The 27366-nt window shown below is 36.6% G+C and overlaps 2 protein-coding genes across 2 annotated transcripts in view; both read left to right on the top strand.

Moving 5' to 3' along the window:
• LOC148062377 (B-cell receptor CD22-like) overlaps positions 1 to 27366 on the top strand; it is a 39220-nt gene that overhangs the window by 2495 nt on the left and 9359 nt on the right. The window lies entirely within an intron of this gene.
• LOC148062378 (sialoadhesin-like) lies at positions 82 to 3989 on the top strand. Its single transcript, XM_087779049.1, has 9 exons — positions 82 to 118; positions 489 to 758; positions 1813 to 2082; positions 2463 to 2726; positions 2820 to 2901; positions 2991 to 3009; positions 3426 to 3514; positions 3573 to 3633; positions 3695 to 3989. The coding sequence occupies exons 1-9, from the start codon at positions 82 to 84 to the stop codon at positions 3863 to 3865; spliced, it is 1263 nt and encodes a 420-aa protein (XP_087635175.1). The 3' UTR covers positions 3866 to 3989.

Genomic DNA, 27366 nt, shown 5'->3' with positions numbered 1-27366 from the left:
ACAAACCCACAAATACAAGAATATCTATCAACATATCAAGCAAGACCATACGTTTTGATGAAACCCTCAAATTAACGTGTGATGTTGACGCCTATCCTCCACCTCGAAGTTTCTCCTGGTACAAAACAAGTATTGGATCTTCAAACAACCGGTACCTGAGCTCGACCACCACCAATAGCAAGACTATTACAAGAGTGCAGAGATCAGACGAAGGTTGTTACCAGTGTGTCGCCAGAAACAGCATCGGAAGAGGAGACATGAGTGAACCAAAGTGCATCGAAGTTCTGTGTTAGTATTTCAACTTATTATTAATTCTCTCTCTCTCTCTCTCTCTCTCTCTCTCTCTCTCTCTCTCTCTCACTCTCTCTCTCTCTCTCTCTCTCTCTCTCTCTAAAATTATGAATTATAAAATGCACCATGACAATTTAGCATTTCACCAGTAGAGGGCGACACCTAATTACTGTTTTTAACTTTCACTTGTGTTGCAGACAAACCCATGACTGTGAAAGTCCAGGTTGAACCAAGTCAGGAGGTGAAGGAGAACACGTTGATGACTTTTCAATGCCAATCACAGTCTCATCCCCCGGTGACCTCGGTGACCTGGACCAAGACGACCAACGGAAGAGCAGAAGCTCTGGGTCGATCTCAGACTTTGACTCTGCAGTCAGTCTCGTCCGCTGATAGTGGAGAGTATCGCTGCACAGCCCATAATGAAGTCGGAGCCTCAGAGTCTCCTCCGGTTAACGTCAGGGTCATGTGTAAGTTGAAGACTCTTTTTTTCCCATTTATCTGCTTGGGGTCACGAATTTAAGAAAATGTCACATAATTCAAAACTTCATTCTTATTTATTCGAGTTATTGGGGTCTGTTGGATGTAAACTGTCGTTTAATTAAACACAGTTCAAAGGGGCAAAGGTCATAAGAAACAGCTTAGCCAATTGTTTGCTAGAAATCAAACAATGGCTGAGTGAAAACACTCTACAGCTAAATGTGGACAAAACTGAAACTCTGGAGATTGCTCCTGATGATAAGGTTCCAGGGTTGAGTCAGTACTTGAGTGACTTAGGTCAGTCTGTCAAACTGAGCCTGAGAAACCTGGGTGTTGTATTTGATAAAGACATGTCTCTTGTTCAACACTGCAGAAAACTGACCAGAAACTGTTTCCTTCAACTGAGAAAAATCTCTAAACTTGGGAAAATGTTGTCGGAACATGATCTGGAGCTTGTAATCCAGCTCGGGCTCTGAAGTCTGTGGATCAGAATCTACTTATGGTTCCTCGCACACGGTTCAGGACCAGAGGAGAGAAATCTTTTCAGGCTGTTGCTCCTAAGCTTTGGAACGATCTTCCTCTCTCTTTGCGCTTGATGGATCTACTGACTCCTTTAAGAAACATCTTAAGACATTTTTATTTGTTCAGGCTTTTCCTTGATTTTCTGGGACTCCTGTTGTGTTATCAGTTTTATCTCGATCTTTAAAGTATATACTTTATTGAATATTGTTTTGATTGTTTAAGCGCTTTGTGACCCTGGTCTGGAAAAGCGCTATACAAATAAAAATTACTTACTTACATACTTACTATATGCGAGCAAAGAGAAAGGTTATCTATCATGTTACTGTATTTCAACACATTTTACTTCTTACTACTCTTGGATTTACACCATCTTTTATTCATTTTATGTATTTTGACTGTTAAGTCACTACAGAACATTTTGTGTAAATAATTTATGAATGAATAAATATACCACGCAATTTAGCATTTCACCAGTAGAGGGCGACACCTAATTACTGTTTTTAACTTTCACTTGTGTTGCAGACAAACCCATGACTGTGAAAGTCCAGGTTGAACCAAGTCAGGAGGTGAAGGAGAACACGTTGATGACTTTTCAATGCCAATCACAGTCTCATCCCCCGGTGACCTCGGTGACCTGGACCAGGACGACCAACGGAAGAGCAGAAGATCTGGGTCGATCTCAGACTTTGACTCTGCAGTCAGTCTCGTCCGCTGATAGTGGAGAGTATCGCTGCACAGCCCATAATGAAGTCGGAGCCTCAGAGTCTCCTCCGGTTAACGTCAGGATCAAGTGTAAGTTGATGACTTTTTTTTCACATTTATCTGCTTGGGATCACGAATTTAAGAAAATGTAGCATAATTCAAAACTTCATTCTTATTTATTCGAGATATTGGGGTCATTCTAGGACGTGGCAAAGGTCATAAGAAAAAACTATATGCGAGCAAAGAGAAAGGTTATCTATCATGTTACTGAATTTCAACACATTTTACCTCTTACTACACTTCTTACACCATGTTTTATTCATTTTATGAATTTTGACTGTTAAGTCACTACAGACCATTTTGTTTAAATAATTTATGAATGATTAAATATACCACGCAATTAAGCATTTCACCAGTAGAGGGGGAATCTTCATTAATGTTGTTTTCTTTTAACCGTTTTTTCTGTTCAGATGTTCCAAGAGACGTCAAGATCCTGAAAGAGCAGCAGTTACCAGACCAAACAGGATCCGTGACGCTCACGTGCAGCGCTCAAAGCTACCCACAAGTCCAACAATACCTCTGGTACCTGAAGAAGACAGATGGACAAAATGACTCCCAAGTGTCGAGTCAGCAGAATCACACTGTGGACTCTGACAAGCCTGGGATCTACTATTGCTCCGCCAGAAACCAACTAGGCGAAAATGGTTCGGAACCTTTGGAGATGTTTTTGGAAAGTGAGTAAAAACTCCATCAGAAGATTGACATTTAAATGATAATAACATATTAATTAAAGTATGAGATTCAACTAATGTTCTGTTTCAATACAGGCGTCTTTATGAAAGTCCTGAAGTACGTTTCCATCTGTGCTTCACTTCTGCTCATTCCTCTAGTATTTTGTCTCATCTTCAAGTAAGTCGTAACATTAACACCATTTTTATATTCATCTTGTACTAATTTGCCTTTTATTTAACATTACTTTTCAACCGCTGGATTTGGAGGAAATTCAAACATCGACAGGTAAGTTTTTCATGTCATACAAATAAATAAAAACACATTTATTAGGAAACAAAAATAAATAAATACGTATTTTTTACCTTAAAAATTGAATGACAACGAAACATTAACTCCACACGCTTTTGTAATGTTACGTTATTTCATTTTTTTTTTTTAATTGAGTTAATTTTGCTTGAAAAAAATGAATAAAAAATATTGGATAGTAAGTGAGGACATGGTTTCATTTATTTGCAGAATTTTCTCCATGACATTAATCCAATGTTGAATTTTTCACTTAACTTTGCTGTAACTTGACATTTCTAACTCTTAAAAATTATAATATCATTTTAATAAAGTTTAATGATGATGATCATGATGTGACCAATAAAAAACATCATCGTCATGATCAAATTAGTAGATACACTACACTTTATTTGCAGAATCAAGCGGTTAAAAACCCAAAGGAAGTTCAAGCCGGACCTTCTTCAGAGGAGCCTCTGAATTATACTTCAGTGTGTTCTAGAGAAAAGTGAGTTTTATAATACGTTTCTGTCTGAAAATTATGGATTAATTGTTTTGTTTTTCAGTAGAAAGCCAAGACCAGAAGACATGTACGCTGTCGTATCCAAACAACAAAAGCGAAAAAAAGTAAATTTTTTTTTTTTTTTTTTTTTCCAAGCATTTAATAATTTATAGTACTTTTTTCTAGGCTGCTCGAAATGATGCAAAAAATTCTCCATCAAAGCATGACAGCAGTGACCAGGAAGTGGAGATGAATTATTCCGAAGTGAAGTTCACAGCTAACAGACCAAACTGCAAAGTCAGCAAATCAAGCAGCTTTGAAGAAGAGGAGACGGAATACTCATCGATCAAAGTCTGAGGAGAAGAAAAGTAGAACAGAATTGATCTTTTAAATCCTTCAATATTTTTCAAACAGAAGATAATTGAAGAACCATTGTTTAATTTTCTTGGATATTTCATGTTGCTTAAGTTCTGCTGTTGAAACAAAGGAGTCCAAATAAAAAATGTTTGTAATTTATGAAAATAAGTTTTGTATGTTTTAGACTACTAGGTTCATGTTCTGGCAGATCATTTAAACACAAGGAAATGTTACCCAGATTGACAATTGTCTCAAAAATCAGAAAAAAAAAGACATTATTTCCGATGGAAAATTAATAAAAATGGTCAAAAATCAACATCTCTAAAAATTGAGAAAAAATGGTGCGAAAACCAATAGAAATGTTCAGCAGACAATGTGAACAAAAACAAAATGTAACCTAAATACCCAAAATGTGACTTAATAAGTTCCAAAAATCTGTTAAAAAAACGTTTTATTTGTTTTTTTTTAGTACACCGAATAGAATGTTTCTAAAATGGTAAAACATTTTGTGGGGGTTTTGAACCGACCCCTCCCCAGTCTCGTACTGGTACTCGTGGTGGTAGAAAAAGTGAAGGACAGACACATGGATGACTTTAAGAAAAATGCTCGTTCAGAGAATTATGCAAAAGTCAGAGACAAACTTACGTGAACACAGGTGCTAGCAAGCAGAGAGATCTATCGCAGACGTCTTTGAATGCCAGAACGCAAAGATCTCACAAAATGGTGGATCTTTTATAGTATGAATATTCATGTTTACGCCTCTAGTCATTTGTGCATGTAGTATTGGCCAGTAACTGTCTTAGATGGCCACTACACGTGGCCGTCGTGGAAATTCACCAAAGGTTGTTGTCTTCTAGAGAGAGTCTATTACCAGCGACTTGCTGGCCTGTTGTGTCTTTCAGTGTGAGTTCTCAAACAGGTTCCCACAGACTTGCTGGGAATCTGGGATTGTTTAATCTTTCTCAGTGTGTGAAAGGCTTTATCTCTACCTGGGCCTGTGAACCTGAGTTGTTTCAGTGAATGGATTTTAATGCAAGACAATGATTATTTAATATGAATTAACTATGAAGGATTATCAGTGAATCAAGTGATTATTTGAAATTTGTGTTAAATCTAGATTGATTTCAGCATAAGCTCGTCTATACCTAACCCTTCTCCACTACTCAATTATTAACCATCAACACCCAAAGTACATAAACAAACAAACATGCAGCAAAACACAGTGGAGATATTTAACTTATAGAGATAAACCACTGCTTTCTTGAAATCACCACACTTGCAATAACTTTCATAATGTTGTCATTCCATGTGATATGGGTAAGCAGTAAAAATTGATTTAATTCATCAGTAATCATCATCGTTTAAAATAGCAACTGAAGAGCTATTTGTAAATTACACTCAAACTATGAAATAGAAGACAGCACGTCTAAAAGCTTTGTGAGACCCACAGTACATGTTTGAACTTTAATATACATATTTATGTTATTGATAGGTGACTCAAGACTGCTGTTATACTATCAGAAAACTACACACACCAACAACAACAAATACGGAACGACTAACAGGGTTCTTCGTTTGTAGTGGCCTCTGCTACATCAAAGGGTTAATTCTCTTCTTCAAGAGGCATGAAGGCCCTTGTAAAGCTGATATTTATATGACACATTCAGATGGTCTCCTACTGTTATGTGAGAAGTTTGGTGTCAATGAGTCAAAAAATGAGGGAAGGGTTGTCATTCTTCTGTCAAGATGGTCTTTGAGTGTTACAGAATGACCAGACCTGATCCTTCAGAAATGGACTTAGGCAACTTTTTTTCTACTCAGACCTCAGAGCTGATATTTGGATATGTTATTCTAGACTCCATTCTGAGTTGAGCTGTAGTGGTTTGATGTCGCTATGAACTTCCTGTGCCCCATGGTATCATGGGAAACTTGGAGAAATCTGGACTTTGAAGCTCTATAAATCGACCATTGTTGATTTAAATGATCTGAAACTTTTAGAGGTTCTTCATGTTCCATTTGTACAAATATGTTTTCAAGGTGCTTCCTGACGCTACTTCCGGTTTGGGAGGGATTATCATTATGGTTCTACCAGCATATGATTTTACAGGTGTCAGAGGTCACACAGACCAAGTTTCATATGGCTGAGGGTCACAGAGGTCAAATTAGAGCAAAATAGCAACTGTTATAAAAAAAATGAGCTTTTTGGCTCCTGTTTCTGGTCTGAGGCCCCTGGAGGTCTGAAAATGAGTGCGTGTGTTCACAATGAGCTAAATATCAAACATGTACATTTTGGTTTAAGTAGCTTTAGAAATCTCTGACCTATTGACCTATTTTGGCTATTGTGGCCTGTTGGACATGAAAGGGTTAATTCTATAACTTCAAGAGACTGTCACGTGGGCCCATGTGAAGCTAGAAAGATCAAATTTAATTTACAGAGTCTGACGGTCCCCTAGTATCTATGTAAGAAATGTGGTGTCCATCGGTGCAAAAATGAGTGAAAGGTTGTCATTCTTCTGTCAAGATCGTCTCTGAGTGTGACAGAATGACCAGACGTGATTTTCCAGGAATGCATTTGGGAACTTTTTTTCTACTCAGACCTCAGAGCTGATATTTGGATATGTTATTCTAGACTCCATTCTGAGTTTAACTGGGGTGGTTTGATGTTGCTATGAACTTCCTGTGCCCCATGGTATCATGGGAAACTTGGAGAAATCTGGACTTTGATGCTCTATAAATCGACCATTGTTAATTCAAATGATCTGAAACTCTTAGAGGTTCTTCATGTTCTATTTGTATCACATATGTTTTCAAGGGCGTTTTTCTAGGTGCTTCCTGAAGCTACTTCCGGTTTGGGAGGAGTTATCATTATGGTTCCACGAGCATATGATTTAAGAGGTGTCAGAGGTCACGCAGACCAAGTTTCATATGTCTGAGGGTCACAGAGGTTACATAAGAGCAAAAGAGCAACAGTCATGAAAAACACGTTTTTGGCCCCGGTTCATTCCCAGCGGCCCCTGGGGGTCTGAAAACGAGCATGATAGTTCACACTAACCTCAATATCAAGCCTCTGTTAATTAATGTACATGTTATTGATTACTAATGTATGATTATGTTTGTACTTATGTAATACATATTATTAATTACATGTGATTATAGATGTATTTATAAGTAATATACGTATATAAATAAGTAGTACACTTTTAAATTTTGACACTGGATAAGCTATTAACTCCAATATGAATATTGTACATGAGCTGCTTTTTATCAACCTGTCATAATAAAAGATATGAACTGTTATCATAAAAACTTTATTTTAATTTTTTAAGCATTCATTGGTATCAATTATAGGCATCTCTGAAGTTACAACTGCATTGATCATGTTGGGATGAATACTATGGGAGCATTATTCAAAATGATATCAAATTTTGCTTTATTACAGGTTTCGTATCAAACAAATGTTCACAGATCGTCACAAATGTCACAAGTAACCATCAGAGTCAATCTGCACGACGTTGATGGTCTTGTCCTCAGTGAAGACTTGTGTGTAGTAGTTTCTGGTCCGAGTCATGGTTCGAGTGACGTCATGCTGACTTGCTGCTGCTCCTAAAATGCTCTGAAGATCCTTCAAAGCCTCACCAGTCAAGCCCAGTCAGCATCTTAAAAGAATAAGACAATAAGAACGATCAGCTGTACTTCCGTTCTTCACTTGCTAAATAAACTCTTACCTTGCTGTGACGCTGCCATGCTAGACAAATCTTTCAGGGAATCACACGACTTGACAGAAACCAGTGTTGGTTCATCTCCTTCTCAAGAATCTTTCACTTCCTGCCGTCTCCTTACTGCCATAAAAACGTTGAAAGTTCTTTGTCTGAAAGTCAACAGAACCTGGAAAACATTGTATTAATGGAGTCGTATGATTCTGATCATTTGAAGTGTAAAATCTATTGAAAAAGACTCTTCAGTCTGGTACCTTCCACCTTGACGGGCACGACCAAGTGTTTCCAACAACAGAAGTCAGAAAACCTTGACCATAAGCGTCAGCATGTCAGTGCGTCCTGCTGTATAAATGTATTTATCATTATTACCAAACATGACTATTTTAATGACCAAAGTGTGTATGATGTAACCATCTCACCTGCTTTTGACATGTTGACCCCTTCCACCTCCGATGGTTAGTCCAGCACCTGATATGCAGCACTCCATCTCACCTAGAAAAGAATATGGAATTGCATTTTAGATTATTTCCATGATGGGATGTGCTGTAGGTTTACAAGTTTGTGTTCACTATGTTACAAATATTACTTACTCACTTACTTCACATTTGAAATCATTTGTCAGGAACCACAGAGAGAAAGGTTTCATGTCAAGCAGGTCTGGAGTTCTGGGCAGTTCCTGCAGGTCACTTCCATGCAAAAACAAAACAAAAACATACTAGTGCTCCCTTTTAAATATAACAACTAAATAAATACAAGCAAGCAACTTTATCTTCAGAGATAAGCTCTCCATGTTTCCTTCATCCATTGTTTGATTGTGTTTCCATCTGGTTTACCTCTTTATGCTAGAATTTAAATTACTTTCCTTTATATTATATATATATTCATTCAAGAAAACAACAAAAGATCAAATCCCTCATCCAAAAGGGTTCAAATAAACTTATACTTATACTTATACTACATATACTTAAATACGATAAATATGTTATCTGTATTAATATGCAGAAGTGTTAAATTAAATCAATATCTTGAATATTAATAAAATAAATCGCCTACCATGACCTACCAATATAGCGAACTTTTTATTGGAATATAAATATATTTTTGTCCTTTCAAAATAACAAACAAAATACGTGTGTGAGTTGCATTATAATTTAAAATCTAAGTTTTAGCGAACTAGCTCTTGTGTTAACGCACCACAGAAAGTTACATTACACGCAATGAAACCTTATTTCTGATTCGACTTAAAGCAATAATTATATCTTACCTCAATAGACAAGTGACGCGCACCTGGTTCCGTCAAGTTACTGCACAAAATGCTATCTTCCGCTTCCGGTGAGCCTTTGATCGGCTGCTTGAAACGTGAGCTCCTGCAATAATTGCCAAAAACAGTCGTTTTAACGACTACTTGTCCGGATATTATGCTCATATCACTTAAGATATGTCTCAAGCATCTCGGATCTATGATCGTGATGCTCTTCTCAACATCAGAGAGTCGATGGAGGACTTCACTCGCGACAGTTACCAACGTCCGGTGAACGTGTTTCCGGCTCCGCTTCTCATCGACTCGGACTCTGTGGAATATCGTTTGATCTCTCGAGTACCGGGCGATTTCCACAAGGGATCGAGTCGGGCTGGAGTACAGGTCAGGATGAGACGTGCAGTTGCGATCGCTCGGAACAACTCTGACGTCATCGAACGTCATCGATGTTTGATCGACATCCCTCTCACTGTGTGTGACGACACATCAGCGCTGCCGTCTGTCCAGACCTCAACGAAAGGTGGTAAGATTTTTTCATTTCCTCTCTTTAATTCGGCTTTTACAACCGAGTTGAACTTCAGTGACAGCTGGTACCCACGTGACCGCTGTTCGCTTCAAAAGATCCCGCTCTGCGCGCCTGTCAGTGACGCGGCGTCGTCAGTGACGTCATCGGTGCTGAATGTGGGACTTCTTAATGTTCGCTCCATTACTAATAAATCCTTTATTCTTAATGATCTTTTCACAAGAGTTAATTTGGATTTATTATGTCTTTCTGAGACTTGGCAGAGAGAGGAAGAGTTTATTCATCTGAACGAACTCTGTCCAGTAGGGAGCGCTGTCCTGGGGAAGCCTCGCCTCTCTGGTCGTGGAGGAGGTCTTGCTACTGTTTTTAGGGAGAGTTGTTCTTGCAAAGTGATTGAGACACAGGAATTCACTTCTTTTGAGTCTCAGATGGTTGGTTCTACAAGACCTTTCTATTGTGTGTCAATCTACCGTACGCCTGGTCCTGCGGCGGTGTTCTTGAAAGACTTTAGTGACTTCTTATCTTCCATTATTCAGATGGAATCTGTTCTTATTCTTGGAGACTTTAATCTTCATGTTGATGACGTCACATCTTGTTCTGCTAAATAACTTTTAACTTTAACTGAAGCCTTTAATTTTGAGCAACATGTTTCTGAACCCACTCATCAAAAAGGCCACATTTTAGACTTAGTTTTTACTCTTGGCCTGAACATTTCTAATGTATCTGTACATGATGTCCATCTGAGTGATCATTCTCTTGTCTTGTTCAACCTGGACTTCATCCCTGAACCTAAGCCTTTGAAAGTTAGGTCTCAGAGGCGTGTCATCTCAGCCGATACTGCAGACAGCTTTTCTGCTATGTTTGACCGTCTTTCCTTTGATGACTGTCCAGATGTGGACAGTTTGATTCACTGTTACACTGATCATTGTGTTGAAATACTGGATCAAGTGGCACCTGTTAAATCAAACTTGAAAATTCAGAAAAAACGGTGCCCTTGGACAAATGAAGATCTCCTGAGTCTGAAGAGACTTTGTCGAAAGACTGAGCGTCTCTGGAAGTCTACTAAACTTGAGGTGCACAGACTTCACCTCAGGGATCTGTTGACTTCTTACAATGAGATGGTAGAAACTGCTAGATCTGATTACATCAGAAAACTGGTAGCAGCAAATAGGAAAAACCCCAAAGTTTTGTTTGACACGATTAATTCTCTCGTGTCTCCTGCTCCTCAAATCACGCCGGTCTTCTGTGAAGCTGACAGCAATGCATTGTTGAGATTTTTCATTGACAAAATTAAATTGATCAAAGAGAAAATCTCTCCCCCTTTGTTGGGAACCCCTACTGTCTCTGAGCCCATCTCCTCCTCTTGGTCATCCTTCACTGCTGTATCTTTGGGTGATATTTCAGCACTAGCGAACAAGATGAAACCCTCCTCTTGCTCAGATGACGTCCTTCCTTGTAGGCTTTTTATCAAAGTATTTGATGTAATTGGCCCCTGGGTTACCAATATGGTGAACCTCTCCCTTTCCACAGGGGTTTTTCCCAATGCATTTAAACATGCCATTGTGGAGCCTCTGCTCAAAAAACCAGGCTTAGACCCAACTGACCTCAGTAATTTCAGGCCTATTTCTAAGCTCCCTTTCTTGTCCAAGATCTTGGAGAAGGTGGTGTCCGAGCAGCTGTCTTTGTTCCTGGATCAGAGCGACATCCATGAGAAGTTTCAGTCTGGCTTCCGTAAACATCACTCTACGGAGACAGCTTTATTGAAAGTGTCCAGTGACATCATGATGTCGGCTGACTCTGGTAAATTCACTGTTCTGGTTCTCTTGGATCTGTCGTCAGCCTTTGACACAGTTGATCACAAGATCCTGCTGAGAAGACTAAGGGATGAAGTGGGACTGTCTGGGTCTGTGTTAGAATGGTTCTCATCTTACCTTTCTGGGCGCAGTTTTAGTGTATCTGCCAATCAAATGAGGTCTGAATCGGCAGATCTGTTGTGTGGAGTCCCTCAAGGTTCTGTTCTGGGTCCTTTATTGTTTTTGCTTTACTTGATTCCCCTTGGTAAAATCATTCAGAGATTTCCAGATGTTTCTTATCACATTTTTGCTGATGACATCCAGCTCTACTGCTCTTTTGACCCAACTGAGCCCCAAAGGCTGAACAGCTTAGTCAATTGTTTGCTAGAAATCAAACAATGGCTGAGTGAAAACACTTTACAGCTTAATGTGGACAAAACTGAAACTCTGGTGATTGCTCATGATGATAAGATTCCAGGGTTGAGTCAGTACTTGGGTGACTTAGGTCAGTCTGTCAAACTGAGCCTGAGAAACCTGGGTGTTGTATTTGATAAAGACATGTCTCTTGTTCAACACTGCAGAAAACTGACCAGAAACTGTTTCCTTCAACTGAGAAAAATCTCTAAACTTAGGAAAATGTTGTCACAACATGATCTGGAGCTTGTAATCCATGCGTTTGTTTCTTCTCGTCTGGACTATTGCAACAGTTTGTTTTCATGTCTTAACAAGAAGGAGCTGTCTCGTCTGCAGTTGATTCAGAACTCTGCAGCGAGAATTCTGACCCGCTCAAGTAGGAGAACTCACATTTTTCCGATCCTTAAAACTCTTCACTGGCTTCCAGTTTCTTTCAGGATCAACTTTAAAATTCTGGTTCTTACTTTCAGAGCTATTCATGGTCAGGCTCCTCCTTACATCACTGATCTGATCCAGCCTTACACCCCAGCTCGGTCTCTGAGGCCTTTGGATCAGAATCTACTTATGGTTCCACGCACACGGCTCAGGACCAGAGGAGAGAAATCTTTTCAGGCTGTTGCTCCTAAACTTTGGAACAATCTTCCTCTCTCTTTGCGCTTGATGGAGTCTACTGACTCCTTTAAGAAACATCTTAAGACGTTTCTATTTGTTCAGGCTTTTCCTTGAATTTCTCGAACTCCTGTGTTGTTCTCAGTGTTGTCTTGATCTTTGAAGTATGTACTGTTTTGAGTATTGTTTTGATTGTTAAAGCGCTTTGTGACCCTGGTCTCGAAAAGCGCTATATAAATAAATATTACTTACTTACTTATTTACTTACTTACTATCAATCTTTGTCAACAAGTGTGACGTCATCCGGAGGTTTGGCGGAAGTTGCGTGTGCAGAAGTTTGAAAACTTTTTAGCTTTAGCTGACACTGAAACTGCAAAACTTAACTCGGTCTTTATACAAGCACACATCTACAACTGTATTCCATGGCGCTTTTAAACAAACAAGCACAATATCTCATTTTATTCCTGTGGTGTGACGGCTCTACATTTCTGCACGATCAGTTTATTAGCGTGTGTTGTCACCTCTGCAGGATCGCGATTACTGTTGACAAACATCACGTAGACGCACATAATCGCAGCTAAATAAAAAGAAAACATATGTCCATAAACGCAATCTCAATGAAAGATTCTATTTTCATAGAAAAGCGCACCGGATTATAAAGAGGATCAAGCGAAATAGCACATCCAGACTTTATTTTACTCATTCATAAAACAATGTCAACATGATGGAGTTGAAACACCTAAAAATATACAATATAGTCACATTTACAGGATCTTTTAAGCTTGTATTAATCCGCGAGAGCCTCTTGACTTCCGTGATGCGTGAACAATCCAAGCTTCAAAAAATAAGAATTAAGCATTTTTTACTAATTTATGTTCACTCTGTACCTCCTTAAAGTGGTTTGAGGTTGTTAAGCACAATCAGGGGTTGAATCGCACTGTTGACATTAAACATTTCAAGTGCGCTTCATAGTTTTAGAATTACGGTAGCCAAATGACAACAGCGAAACGTCACGTCATGTTACCATGGCAACGAAGAGGTGGGCGACACGTCAAATGTAACCCGGGTCGTTTGAATCCGACGTCAGGGGAGTGCTCTGTATATTACTGGGTAACTCAGGTAGGCGAACGTCGTTTTAGTCCCCCCTGTAAAGTCGCCCTAGTGACGCCAGGGGGAAATTGCATGGCGTCGGACGGTATGACGCCTTGGGTGTGAGGACGTATTAGGGCATCCTCTTCATGTTGAGATAGGAAGCATGAACGATCTTAAAATGTCATGACCCAGAATTTATGGTCTACAGACCTGGTTCGGGATAACAAGTCTGAAGGAAGACTGAAGATTCAGTGTTAAGGTCAGTGTTTAGGTAAAAGCTTGAATGCAACATCTGTTGTTCATAATTGAGTCCGATTTTGCAAAACATCCCGTACTCCGAGTTTGCAATTGTATACTCAACTTACTTCACGTGTACGGGGAGGGTCTCGAGGTCTTTAAAAGAAGGGACAGGCTAAGGGGTTTTCAGCCATTCTCTGGAAGGATCTGGTGGGTGAACCAAGATTTAGGACAGAGTCTGGACTGAGCGCTCAAACTTCTGGTATTTCTGAGGTCTACTATTGGAATCATTTTTTACTTTTAATAAATTGACTGTTTTAATTCTAAATGTTACTCTTCCTTGGATCAAATGAATGCGCAGAACTCATTAGACAGGAAGGAGTTCTTGAGTGCTCTTTAATTTGGTAACCCTGACGTGATCCAAGGAGGAAAAGACGATTCTGGTTGAAGTGGCAGAGCCTGGTTCTTGGATTCAAAAATTAAAGACTGTGCAGCATAAACTGTAAGAAGACACCACTTTATTGATTATAAGTCTTCTTTTGAGTCCAAGTCCCGGTTCCGTGGCTGAGACCAAGTTAAATTTAAATGTAAATAAGTATAGAGCGAAGTGTGTTTGATTGTTCAGAAATGCAGAAGTTGATTGGTAAACTTTGTTGTTGTTGTTAAATATGCATATGGTAAAAAGTCAGATGTGCTGCTTTTGATTTTAAAAGTTATAAAGTTAAATAAATAAGCATCTCTTTAATTTAATGAACCAAGTTGGGGAAAACTGACGGTGCTGACACAAACAACTTGTTCATTGAAATAAACATGATCATTAGCTGTTAAAGTTAAAAAGTTAAATAAATAAGGGTCTTGTTGGGGCAATGAACCAGGTTGTAGAAACCTGACGGGTGTCAACACATACAACTTGTTCATTGAAACAAAAACGATCATAATTTGTTAAGATTAAATAAATAAGGGTCGGTGATCTCTCTCATGATCATCAAAAAGCAGACATATCGGAAAAAAAAAGTATTGATTTGTATTCAATATCTTAAAAAGGACCATAAAAAGGTTAGAGGCCTTGGACATTGTTCAATTGATCAAATCCTAAAGAACCACACGATAAATAAAACGTATAACATCTGTGAATGTTACGTTTTTCTTTTCATATTCTCTTGAAATAAAACGTATTACATCTGTAAATGCTGTTTTTCTTTTCATATTTTCTTGAAAAAAAAAGTATAACATCTGTGGATGTTATGTTCTCCTTTATATTTCATGATATCAAACTTACATCGTCTGTACACGTTGCATTTTTCTTCTTTTGCTTTCCTTATCTACAGCTGCTGAGAAACGTCTGGATGTTTTCATCTCTAAACTGCCTTCTTGCATTAAAGGCTGCTGTGATAAGAAACAATGATTGCTATTGTATCAAAAATTGCAACAAAATTAGCATCGAATGTTGACTTATGAATAGGAGCATAAGAATAAATGGGGAAAAAGCTAAAAGAATAAAAAAGATACAAGAAAAGGTAAAGCTGGACATGCTCTGGGTGTTGACGGAAATGTTTGTGAGACTCTGCAGGAGATTGTCTCTGAGAGGAGAAAGGAGGGGAAATTCCTCGCAACCCCCACAATACCCCAGAATCACAGAGGAGAAACCTGTAACCACATGCAGGGCCACGGCCAACCTCCACATCACTCTACCCATCTCTGATCGACAGGAGGAAAACAGAAAACTTGCTAAAAGACCTCTGAGAGGCCAGTGACTTGACATGGAATTATTGTCGACCCAAGAGACTTCTGACTTGGTAATATAAACACAAAAATACAGTCATTGTGAATGGTGTGGAAAACTAGGCCTTAAAATATTGTTATTGAAAATGAATATTCCTATTCAAAAGACCAAACGGATACAAACTGAATACAATAAATTACTCTAAAGAAAATAATTACACCGAATAAGATTATAGTGCTGGAAAAATCCTATACCAATAAAAAGCAACAGTAGGTAAAAAGATAAAAGCTTTTAAATAAATTAAAGTAACCTCCAAAATGGCAATCAAAAATAGCAATGGTGCATATTTAGAGATGGATGTTAAATTGATGGAATTCCGTAAACCAGGAATAATTAAATGTTGAAAAATGGAATAAAGAATATAGATTTACTGAGAATTAGACAAAAAAATGTGAAACAAATCTTCTTCTGAAGTAGAGGCTGTCTAGGATTTATGGGCAACTCCTTGAGTAAGAAATACCCAAATAGGGGGTAGGGAAGAACACATAAGAGGAGAAGAACAATACATATTGAAACTGTTTTATTTGCCACAAACCAGGTCGCATGGCAAGAGATTGTAAATAAAACTTCACTGAATAAAAAGATTAAGCTTGTAAACCAGATATAATAAAAAAAATATAAAAGGAAATCGTTATGTTTTCCTTTGTTTCTCAACATCAGTGACAAGACAAGAAACTAACTTAAAAATAGAAAAATTCAAATGAAAGTGTGTTTAGTATCAGTAAATGGTGCTACCAAAAGTTAATTAAAGATTGAAAGTGAAATTACTGATCCAGTAACAAAACCATCATGAACATAGTTGCTTTTAGAATAGTGCAGTGGTCATTACCTGACATGAATGAAGTGAGCATAAGTGGCTGATACAGAAAAGTGTTTTAGGCTACAAGAACTACACATCTGATAAGTAATATTGACCCAGCTAAGGTTAAACTAACTGTTAAAGATGAAAATGAATTTGAACATATTAAAGTAAAACCAGTTCCATTATTGGACAGGCTCATTGTTGGACAGAGTTGTGTCATGGTATAACACATGTCTTAACAGGGGGATAGTAAGGTCAAAAGGACACTGTGCAGCAACAGGCATCCCTCTATACTGTGAATTGTTTATGTTTACTTTTTGTAAATCTTATGTTAGCTTAAGCTTAAAAAACACAACCAACATATCATGAGGTAAAATCTTAGAAAAACCATTATTTCATTGTTAAATAAGTAGTATAGACTTTATTGAGGTCAATTCCATGTAAAAGGAGAATTTATTGTTTGAGTTAATGAGTTTTAAGTTAAAATTAATTTTTCTGTGTTGAAATAATGATACTGTATTGGTCAAATAATTGCTAACTACTAGTTTTTGAAATCTAGTTGGTTTTATAGTAGTTGTTTTGTGAATTTATGTTGCTTGACTCTGTATGTTTGGACTATGGACGTATTTGTCTTAGCTGATAAAAGTAATTGTTACTTGTTTAAATTGTGAGTTAAAGTTAGTCCTTGTTGTAAAGTTTCAACTCTGACTGAGATTGTTTTCTGTGGCTTGTTTGTTAACTCTGAGACTGTGTCAGCTGTTTTAACATCTAGGATTGTTTAAATTAAGTAGTTGTTAGGTTTGGAGGTCATTTTGATAGTTCAAAGCGAGTTCTGCTCCAATCGTGTGTGTTTTCTGGTCCATGACATGAAATTAGACTGAACCTCTAGGGCACAGGTGTCAAACTGGTCCAGAGAAGGGCCGAGCCGGTGCAGGTTTTGGATCCAACCAGTCAAGCACATTATAGTTGAACCAATCAGGCGTCTGAAGACAGTAATCAATTAACAGTCAGGTGTTGCTTGTTTAAGAAGCCGACACCTGATTCGTTAGCTCATGTGTGCTTGACTGGTTGGAACAAAAACCTGCACCGGCTCGGCCCTTTTCTGGACCAGTTTGACACCCCTGCTCTAGGGGGAGGAGATCTATCTGTGGGGTTGTTCACTACTTGGGGTTGGACTCTGAGATCTGTTCCTGCCCTACTAACACACTCCTTCCACTCTGTGACTTTTCACACAATTTTGAGAATTTGAATACTAATAGATACTGATTAAGATTCAAATCTACATAGTTAGTGTCTATCTAATTACACTTTTTAGAAGAGCTTTTCTTTTATGGAGATGACATTTTCTATAAAACAATCAAAGTACTATGGGTCAAAGTGAAACATCAGAAAATGATCAGTACTTTCACAAACAATGTTCTGGGTTACAACAGTCAGCACAACAAATGTTTGGATTGAGAAAAAGGCAAAGTCGCTTCTCTCCCCTCTAGTGTTATCACTCTCGCCCTCTGAGCAACCTGATTCAGGAGGGTATGGAAGGCTGGATCGCTAATGAAGGGTAAGATCCTGACTAAAACCCTGGGACAACCTAAGACAGGCACAGTCACGATTACTTGTCCTAAGTCCCTGTGAGAAGAGTCTCACTGAACAAGCTCATCGAAGCTTGGTTGGGACCATGCAGGTGATGCTGGTGGGCCGAGGTGGAAGAGAAAGTTTGTCAGCAACCTTGTCTGATGACATGACAAAGCCACTCATGGGTCATGTTTTGCGAAACAGGCCAAATCCAATACATTGACTGATCCCATGAGGATGTTTGCAAACTGAAGAAAATCCTCTTTTCCTTGCATGATAATGTTTTCTTGTCATTTTCTTGTCCGTTAATTGAAAGCATTGAAACCTCTGATTTCAAAAATATTTCTCTATAGACATAAGATTTTGAAATGTTTTAGTTGATTGGGAAGTATAATGTAAACTATCCTTCTATCTGCTACTTTTGAAAAGGAAAAAAGGGAGAAAAGGAGAGGGAGAAAATACATGGTTGAAAATGTAGTACCATTGAATAGGGATAATTGTTGATAAGTATTTCCACATCATATTCTGAATGAAAATGACTTGATACGCTGACTGGTTTGGAGTGACAGGCTTGACAACAGAACAATCTCAGATCTACTTTGAAGATCAAAAGGAAACTTGTTTGTGTTTTCTAGGAATTGTTAGGGGTTTCTCTGTTCCGAGGAACCGACCCCTCCCCAGCCTCGTACGTGGTGGTGGAATGAAGGACAGACACATGGATGAGTTTAAGAAAAATGCTCGTTTAGTGAATTATGCAAAAGTCAGAGACAAACTTACGTGAACACGGGCGCTAGCAAGCAGAGAGATCTATCGCAGACGTCTTCGAATGCCAGAACGCAAAGATCAGACAAAATGGTGGATCTTTATAGTAGAATATTCAGGTTAACGCCTCTAGTCAAATGTGAATGTAGGATTGGTCAGTGACTGTAAACACTTGATTCTAAGATGGCCGTCGCACGTGATCGTAGTGGAAACTTACTGGAGGTTGTTGTTTTCTGGAGAGAGTTTATTCCCAGCGAATTGCTGGACTGTTGTGTCTTTCAGTGTGAGTTCTCAAACAGGTTCACACTGAATTCCTGGAATCTGGGATTGTTTAATCTTTCTGTGTGTGTGAGGCTTTGTGACTTTGGCCTTGTGTTGCAGTCAGTGAATCCAATGCAAGAATAGGATTATTTAATATGAATTAAATATGAAAGATTATCAGTTAATCAAGTGACTATTTGAAATGTGTGTTAAATGTAGATGATTGATTACAGTAAAGTTGTCATTTCCTTACATTCCCCCTGATTGCATCATGAACTAATGATGCAATAAAACAAAGACAAGTCTGATTTCAAAATAATGATCGCGATTCTGATTATAAACTAAACATGCTAAACTATCATCCGTATAGTGCCACACAAAGATTTCATTCTGTGAGAAAGCAACAGAGGAAACACAGATTCATTTAATGAAAACAATTGTACATTATGAGCATTTCTCTCAAATCACAAAAAAAAGGAAAAATCCAAAAAAATGTAATAATAATAATAATTCCAAATTATGCTATGAATTAAAACTGAAGTAATTGAATGCCAAATCATCAAAACAAACATATTCAAACTAACTAACTCAACTCTAATAAGTCTATTTTGAAGTAGAGATTTTGATAAAATATATATTGATAGGGAGCCAGTATCCACTGCTTTGAAAAACCTCTTTAACGAGGTAAAAAGAAAGCAGCAGCCCCGTTGTCGGCGACTTGGATGTGGGCTCTTCGTGTGAGGTGTTGTTGACGTACTCCCCCGTCAACAGTGCATCATTGAGCTCGTCCTGTAACATAGGAAGGAAATGAACAGCATCGCATTCTTTGGACAAATGAGAAACAATACATCTTTAAATCATGCTTTTGATTTAGAATTTACTCATACTACTTCATGCAGACAAAATTAACCCCTTCCTATTTACTACCTAAGTCAGAGAGATAGTAAAACACAGTCGTACCTTATTCTCGAGCTGTTTTCTACACCAAAAATTTTAACTAATTGAATGCAATCTGGACAGAGCTCCCTTCAGCAGTGTTGATCGGCAGAACCGTGCAACAAGAATCACCAAACATGTAACAAACCTATTATCCAGCTAAGTGTCTATCTAAGTCCTCCCCCTGAGGGACAAATAAACAACCTTATTTATTTGTATTTAAAAAAATGTTTTCTTGGATAATTTATATCCAAATCTATTGTCAAATCATTTAATTAATTAATTATATGACATTATTAGCTACAAAAATATTCTAAGCTTTGTTTAATCATTATTATTCCTCTTAGATGTGGTTTGAAAGTCTATTGCTAAAGTAAATGGATAATATCAAATAGAAAAAAGTGACTGTCAAAAGTGACCATTTCTGCATTCCGTTTGTTTATTTAATTATGTTTTTTCTATATTAGCTTTGCTATTGTTGGATTTCTGGACCTAAGTTTAACCAATTAATAAAAGTCTAACTAAGACTTACTTTATGAATACATTTTTTTTTTAAAAAGTAAAAAAAAAAAAAAAGTAAAAATCTACTCTATAAAATATTTTTCGATTATAATTATAATGATTGATTCTTTTATTTTATTTTCTTCTCCTTTGTTAGATATAGAACTCCACAAACAATTTTAACGTTATTTTCCATTATTAATCAATTCAATTCAATTTTATTTTAAGTGTCTTATCATAACAACCAATTTATTATCTTTATTTTGAAGTTCCCCAAAGAACTGTTAAACTCTAGTATTAATTTGGTATTTATTTTAGGTTTCCTTTGTTTAAGACATCAATCAAATCATTTTGTCATGTGGATGAAAACTAGTAATTTTCAATGCTTATATCATTTAATTCCTTCAATAAATTACACTCGCAAGTCCATATGTTTTCAATTTAGAACTCAACTTGTTTATTTTCCATCAATCTCTTGCTCTTGTTCTTATTTATTTATTTTTTTTTCAACTTAGATTTAAGGTATATTTATCTGTTATCTGTTTATCTGTTTATCTGTATAGTTAATTTAAAGATTGATATGATTCTGTAGTTTCTAAATAGATTATTTACTATTTTCTTTCCTGAAGGCATCATTTATTAATTTATTTATTTATTCTTACATTTTCCAGAGTCAATTTCTTTTCCCTGCTTTATATTTTTTGTTAATGTTTATAGTTGCCTTAGAACGTTAGAAGCAGCTTTAGAAACATATTTCCATTTCTTATTGAACTTTTTCAATTAATCAATTTCAGTTTTTAATTCCAAGTTTCACTTTTCATATTGTCTATTGTATCATTGGCTGCTATTGATGTAAATAAAAGTATTCTATTTTAATTTATTTAAAAATACATGTTCTTAAAATGATTAATTCGAAAATATAATTTAATCATAACAATATGTTTTCTGTTCTTTGAAACTTCTCCAATGTTTGGACATTTTCCAGCCCATTTGATTGTCCTTTTAAATATATAACACCAATATGTAACTTCTTTTAGCATTAAGTAAAGTCCTATTCGTTTTAGGGAAGTTGTATTTATCTCAAATCATGATTTCTTGTGTTTGGTCATTTACACATCTTAACTATTTCACCACATGTCCAAAGAGTAGTTTCCTAAACTACATTTGTTCATGTATATATTTAAAAGTCTGCTAGTCAAGTTTTTAGCTTTACTCATGCTGGCTCATGTTTCTTGTTCACCTTCTAAGAAGGAGATCTTTTGATATATTTAAAAGTCTGCAGTGGACAGTGGCTTCTTATTTCTCCCTCACTGGAGCTTCTCAACACCACCTCTAACAGGATAAGAATGATCAGAAGTTATGAGAAGGTCAGTTATGAATCTATTCAGGTGATGATGAGGATATTGTGTGTGTGTCAGGAATTGTGTATTCCAAACTTTGTATGTCTTTTAAAGTTTCTCATGTGTTTTATTTGAATAAACCTTGAAGTTAGCAGAGAGTTCAAATTATCAGTATGTTTTGAAGAGAGAAACAGAGGCGGGTGTTCGAGGGAATTATTTCATTCTCTCACACATACACACACACACACACACACACACACACACACACACAGACACACACACACACACACACACACACACACACACACACACACACACAGGGAGCAGGTTGTAGCAGAGACACTTTTTTATCTTATTCAATTTATAATTTAAGACACCATGTGTTTGTTTGTTTATCTCTGAGATCACTGAGTTATTTGTAATATCTATGTGAATGTCTGAGAGTGTTGTGTGAGTTCAAATGTGTTTTATGAATGTAATGGTTAATTTGATCAGGTGTCAGTCAGACCTCTTTAATTATTTACCCACAACAGAAATACAGTATCTATTCTAGATGACTCTTTTGCTTATCTTAACTAGTTTTCTTTAATTAATATTCACTTCAAAGAGATTTCCTTTTATTCTATAGTTGTTTGGTTTATTCAACTAGAGAGAAGAATGTCATATTTATTTTTCTCAGTGTTCCTTTTAATTTATCTCTTAATCTATTCTTTTTTGTTTGACCTTTCCTCCTACAGTATTTTAGTCTCTATTTTTACCATTTTCACTATTTTAGTCTAATTCCCAAAGAACAATATATCATAAATTTCACTCGCATCAAGATGGAGTGGTTTAGTATAGTATAGTCTAGTCTCTATAGTATATTCTTTATTGTCTAGTCTCTATAGTATAGTTTCTGGAGGTGGCAAGTCAGCAGCTCTAGACAGTCACTTATAATTAGTTTAAATAAAATTCTGCATCAGTTGACCACACAAGTTTTTGTTTAGTTTTCTTATGGCTGCTTTCATCATAGCTCTGAGTGGAGCAATCAGAGTATGTTATTCTGGGATTAACTTTTTAGTGTTACATTTCAGACTCAGGAAGATATCATGTCTCTAACATGCTATATTTGTATGCTTTTTTCGTCAAATCGCAAACAACTTTGCATTTCTTAATCATTTGTTTCAGGGTCCTAGCTTCTCCACCAGCAACCACAGCAAGAGCAACACGAGGGACAGAAGTGTCAGAGAGAGCACAGAGAACACCTTGTTCGTTTGTTAATTCAACTTCAGCAGCCACACCATCAGGACCCACAAAAAATGTCGCCGCAGACAAGAGTCAAGTTCATGTTTGCGACCAGATCGTGCCATTTGTCTTCATAATCACGTTCATCATCATCCCAGACATAGTTAATAGTGCAGCGTGGGGGGTCCAAAGGTGGATCATAGGAATGAAGTCTCAAAAGTATTTTCAAGATCAGGGAAATCAGATGTTCAATCACGTTGAACCAGTACAGCTCCTCCCTCTCTGGAGCAGAAGTTCATTCTTGGTGGAGAGTTGGGCGAGGTTGAGTTCTTGTTTGTTCAGCTCAGAAAAATTGCTTAAATTGTAGGTGTCACCAATAAGGAACTGGACCAAAGTTCCTGGACTAAAAGCCAAAAATGCGCCATTGTTGACCAAAATTCTTTGTTTGTTTGTTTCCATCCCCTCGTCCTCTTCTCCTGCCACACCCATGCACTCCAGCCAGTGGCCAATAGGGAGATATGATAGGACCCTAGAACTATCATCATCTATCATCTTCACTATTTTTCAGAGAAGCTCTTTCAAGTCTTTAATTTGAATCTTAATTAGCTGTATCTGGAGCTCAATAAGAGCATTTTGTTTAACTATTCTATTTATTATGAATTCTCAGAAATCATTGATGTGAGTAACCCAGTTATAATAATATTTACCATTAAGTTAAAAACAGAGTAAAGATTCTTCTTTTTCTTCCCTGTCAGGAGCTTTAACTTGTCACCTGTAGTAATAGTTACTTTTCTTTTAAAAAGAGAAGGTCAATAAATGAATAGCACAAATTAATAATAATATTAATAATATTAATAATAATGCTAATAATAATAATAGGTAAAGAAGCAATTACCAAAATAAACAATTAAATGAAAATATGAAAGAGGAAGAATCTAAAAATCTAAATTAAGAACCAAAACTTTAATTAACTAATTCAAATATTATAAAATCCGAGATAAATAAAACAAAAAAGTAAATTAAGATATTAATAATAAAAATGATAAAATTAAAATTAATGGAATAATTTGAAAATAAATGCAATTAGATCTAATCATATATATACTAATTCATTAAAATTATTCAAGTCAAAACAATTGTCAATTAACAACTTATTATTTGTTTATTATTATTTATTTAACTTCCTAATTAGCTGCATATATATATATATATATATATAGCACAATTGACAAAGAGGAATAAGAATGATTGTCAAAAGACCAAATACAACATGTAACTTAATATTCCTACAATAATTAAAAAGATAAAAATCCAATCCCTAATTTACTAAAAATAATAAAATAGTAAATTCATGACTAATTGTTAAAATAATAAAATGTATTTAAAGTAATAATTGAAAAATTAAGAAAACAAAATAAACTGCAATTAATTCAATTAATCAATAATTAAATAATTACACCAATTGAGTCAGAACAATAGTCAATTAGGAAGTAAACAAAGAGCAAACCAGCAGGGGGCAGCATAGCAAATACAACACCAAAGATCAGAAATTGAGAGAAGAAGAGAAAACAGGAACTGGATATCAACAAACGTACACACGTGCAAGCAGTCAGTGACACACTTGTTTTAGATAAGCAGTATTAGCAACACAAAACAACAAAAGTTACACTCAATGTGACCAATTGTGAGTTGATCAATTGACAATGTTAAATAGGAAGAGAGGATGGTCAAGATAATGGGGTCAAAGGGTCATTAATACATATAGAAACAAAGGATGTCAACAATCAATGTTAATTGTGTTATTGTTATTGAACACAGCAGAAGAAGGAGAAAATCTAAATGTGAGTTGGTTTGTTTTTCTTCTTAAACCAATTATACCACTAATTAACCGTATATATTCGTATATACCTCAATTAAGAAACAGGATTAATAGTAAAAGTCAACAAAGAATGTTACTTAATAAAGAGAAAAGATAATTATATCAAACCCAATAGTGAATAGAATTCAAGATGACGTAAGAATGTGTGTGCGTCTAGAGAAGACATGAATACAATGGGAGGGTCGGTGAGGAAAAGAAGGAAGTCTTAAAAGTTCAACCTCCAAGCGAAACCACTCCCACTAACAAGGAAAAACTCTTTCGGAGCTCAGTTGCCTTGCAGCAGCTGACCAGACAACGTCTGCCAAGAAGCAGTGTTCTTATCAGCAAGAGATAGTGTCCAAAGACACAAGAACCTGGACTCTCAGCTGAGTCACAGAAAGTCAGAGATCTCACACAAATGAATGCTCATTTTTACAAGTACCGCAGTGAGAAAAAAATATTCAAAATATAAAAATATACAGACACAGACAATTTAAACAAAACAATATGTCATGACAATACGACGACAACAGTATTTTACCAAAACAGGTCAGAGAGACACACTATGCTACGTGGAACGAGACTCTTACCAGCCTGTCGTGTCTAAAGTGTTGAAGTCATAATGGCAGGAGCCCCTCGACCGCTCAATTAGCTTCCAAACACCCTGGATAGGAGACCCTCAACTCATCCATTCTATTTTAACCCCCGTCGAACTAACTCTAAACTAATCACCAATGAGACTTTGTCCATCACCGTGATGGTTCGGAAAAATTAACTAGCCCTGACTATACTGCCAATTTTTTGTGGAGCCCCTCAACACCGAACACAATGAGATCTAACTGGCCTACACACCCACAGCTGGCAGTCTTCAGACCAGGGTATTGGGAGACCCCCTCAAATCACCACATATCCCCAAATTTATGATAGCTACTCGGCTTACCGAAAAGGTACGTCTACCATAACCAACCATAGGCCAAGTATCCTACTAAACTAGTATAGGATTCTGAAATTTAAAATGTCAGACGCCCCGTAGAGGGAGCCACTTATACTTCCACCCTTACTCAGAATTCCCAAGGGTTACCAGGTCGTGTAACCGTCTCCTCTGCCTATTAATTCAACTTAAATTCTAATCAGCGTTTTTTTCTTCAAAACTTCACAACGTTTTTTCTTCAAACTTCACAACGTTTTTTCTTCAAAACCCGGGACACGATAATGTCGTCTACACTTAATACAACAAAAATCAACAACTGACCATGCAATACCTCAAAAAACGAGCACCAGCTTGAGAAAGCACTATTGAAAATTATAATTAAAATATTAAATTGCTAGACTGTTGTGTCTTTCAGTGTGAGTTCTCAAACAGGTTCACACTGAATTCCTGGAATCTGGGATTGTTTAATCTTTCTGTGTGTGTGAGGCTTTGTGACCTCGGCCTTGTGTTGCAGTCAGTGAATCCAAGAATAGGATTATTTAATATGAATTAAATATGAAAGATTATCAGTTAATCAAGTGACTATTTGAAATGTGTGTTAAATCTAGATGATTGATTACAGTAAAGTTGTCATTTCCTTACAGAATGTTTAGACTTTTCTAACCAGAAGTTAAGAAGTTAATGAAGAAGTTGATTCCTAATTCAGTCTGTTGAGGTTTGTATGTAAAAATAATTTTCTAACTTGGATTTGAAAAGCAATGACGTGGCTTAATCATTGTCATAAGCGCTGATGGCAGCGAGATCATGTCCTCTTCCTATGTGATAACTGATAATTGATTGATATCTTACAGAAGTGATAACTGATAATTGATTGATTTTAAGATACTTTTAGGGAACAGTTCGGTTCCTTTGAAGACTCTAGAGTTAATTTGTTAGTCTGATTCAAACCTATAGTTTATTATCATAAACTGGAAATAACTTATTATGAATTTGATTTGAGTCAAGTTTAATTTAAAAAAAAAAAACCTTTATGAGCCGATCAGTGGATAAATGAATTGAAGAAAGAACATTTGAAAGAAACAACTGCTTCATATTTGAATCCTCAGTTTGATCACATGATACCTGAACTGATGCATTTGACTAACTTACAAACATGACGTGACGTAGACCAAACACTGTGCAGCTGCAGTAAAACAGACTTTGTGTCTATGTGTGTGTGTGTGTCTATGTGCTGCCAGAATGAATCAAATGGGAGCATGTGTGTGTGCACTGAGAGAAAGAAGCAATATACACTAACACATACCGGCATGTGATACGTGCATGTGCATGATTCAATTGATCATTGTTTTGATGTTTTGTCTAATGAAGAGAACAGTTAAGATTTATTCTAAAAGGTTCCAGGAATTCTGCACCTCCAAAGACGTGAGGTGGAGTGGGGGGAGGGGGGGGGATTCCATGAAAAAACTCATGTTTCGTGGGCCATGCAAACATAAATAAATCTTACCTAAAATATTGAAAATGTGATTTTCTGAAGTCTAAAAATTCGAGGAGGGTACATCTGCAGCCGTTAATTTCAGACGGAATTATAAACAACACAACTAGTTAGTTAACAGCCTTTAAAGATACTTCTGGCAGATAATGTATGATCTAATGATACCTGCTACGTAATGTGACTTAAATAAAAAATAACATGTTTTGAATGACAGGCATTTATACAGGTGTGACATGTTCCATTTTTTTTTTTTCATTGTTTATGTCCTCAGCAAGGGTTACCATAAACAAGTACTTATTGTATTGCTATGAACTATTCACTCAATTGTTTATTTTTACCATTAAAGAGAATCCCTTATTGTTTTAAGATAAAGGTTGTTGCGTCTCAAAATCAAACA

The sequence above is a fragment of the Callionymus lyra genome, chromosome 17, assembly GCF_982586985.1.
Source record: "Callionymus lyra chromosome 17, fCalLyr1.hap1.1, whole genome shotgun sequence".
Classification (NCBI taxonomy): Eukaryota; Metazoa; Chordata; class Actinopteri; order Syngnathiformes; family Callionymidae; genus Callionymus; species Callionymus lyra.
Note: the sequence above shows the minus strand (reverse complement) of the source record. Positions and strands in the feature narration are given on the sequence as shown.

Coding starts and splice junctions, on each gene's coding strand:
- LOC148062378 (XM_087779049.1), top strand. CDS start 82: ATGTTGACGCCTATCCTCCACCTCGAAGTTTCTCCTG. Junction 3,515..3,572: donor TCAGTGTGTTCTAGAGAAAA/GTGAGTTTTATA, acceptor TTTGTTTTTCAG/TAGAAAGCCAAGACCAGAAG. Junction 3,634..3,694: donor AACAACAAAAGCGAAAAAAA/GTAAATTTTTTT, acceptor ACTTTTTTCTAG/GCTGCTCGAAATGATGCAAA.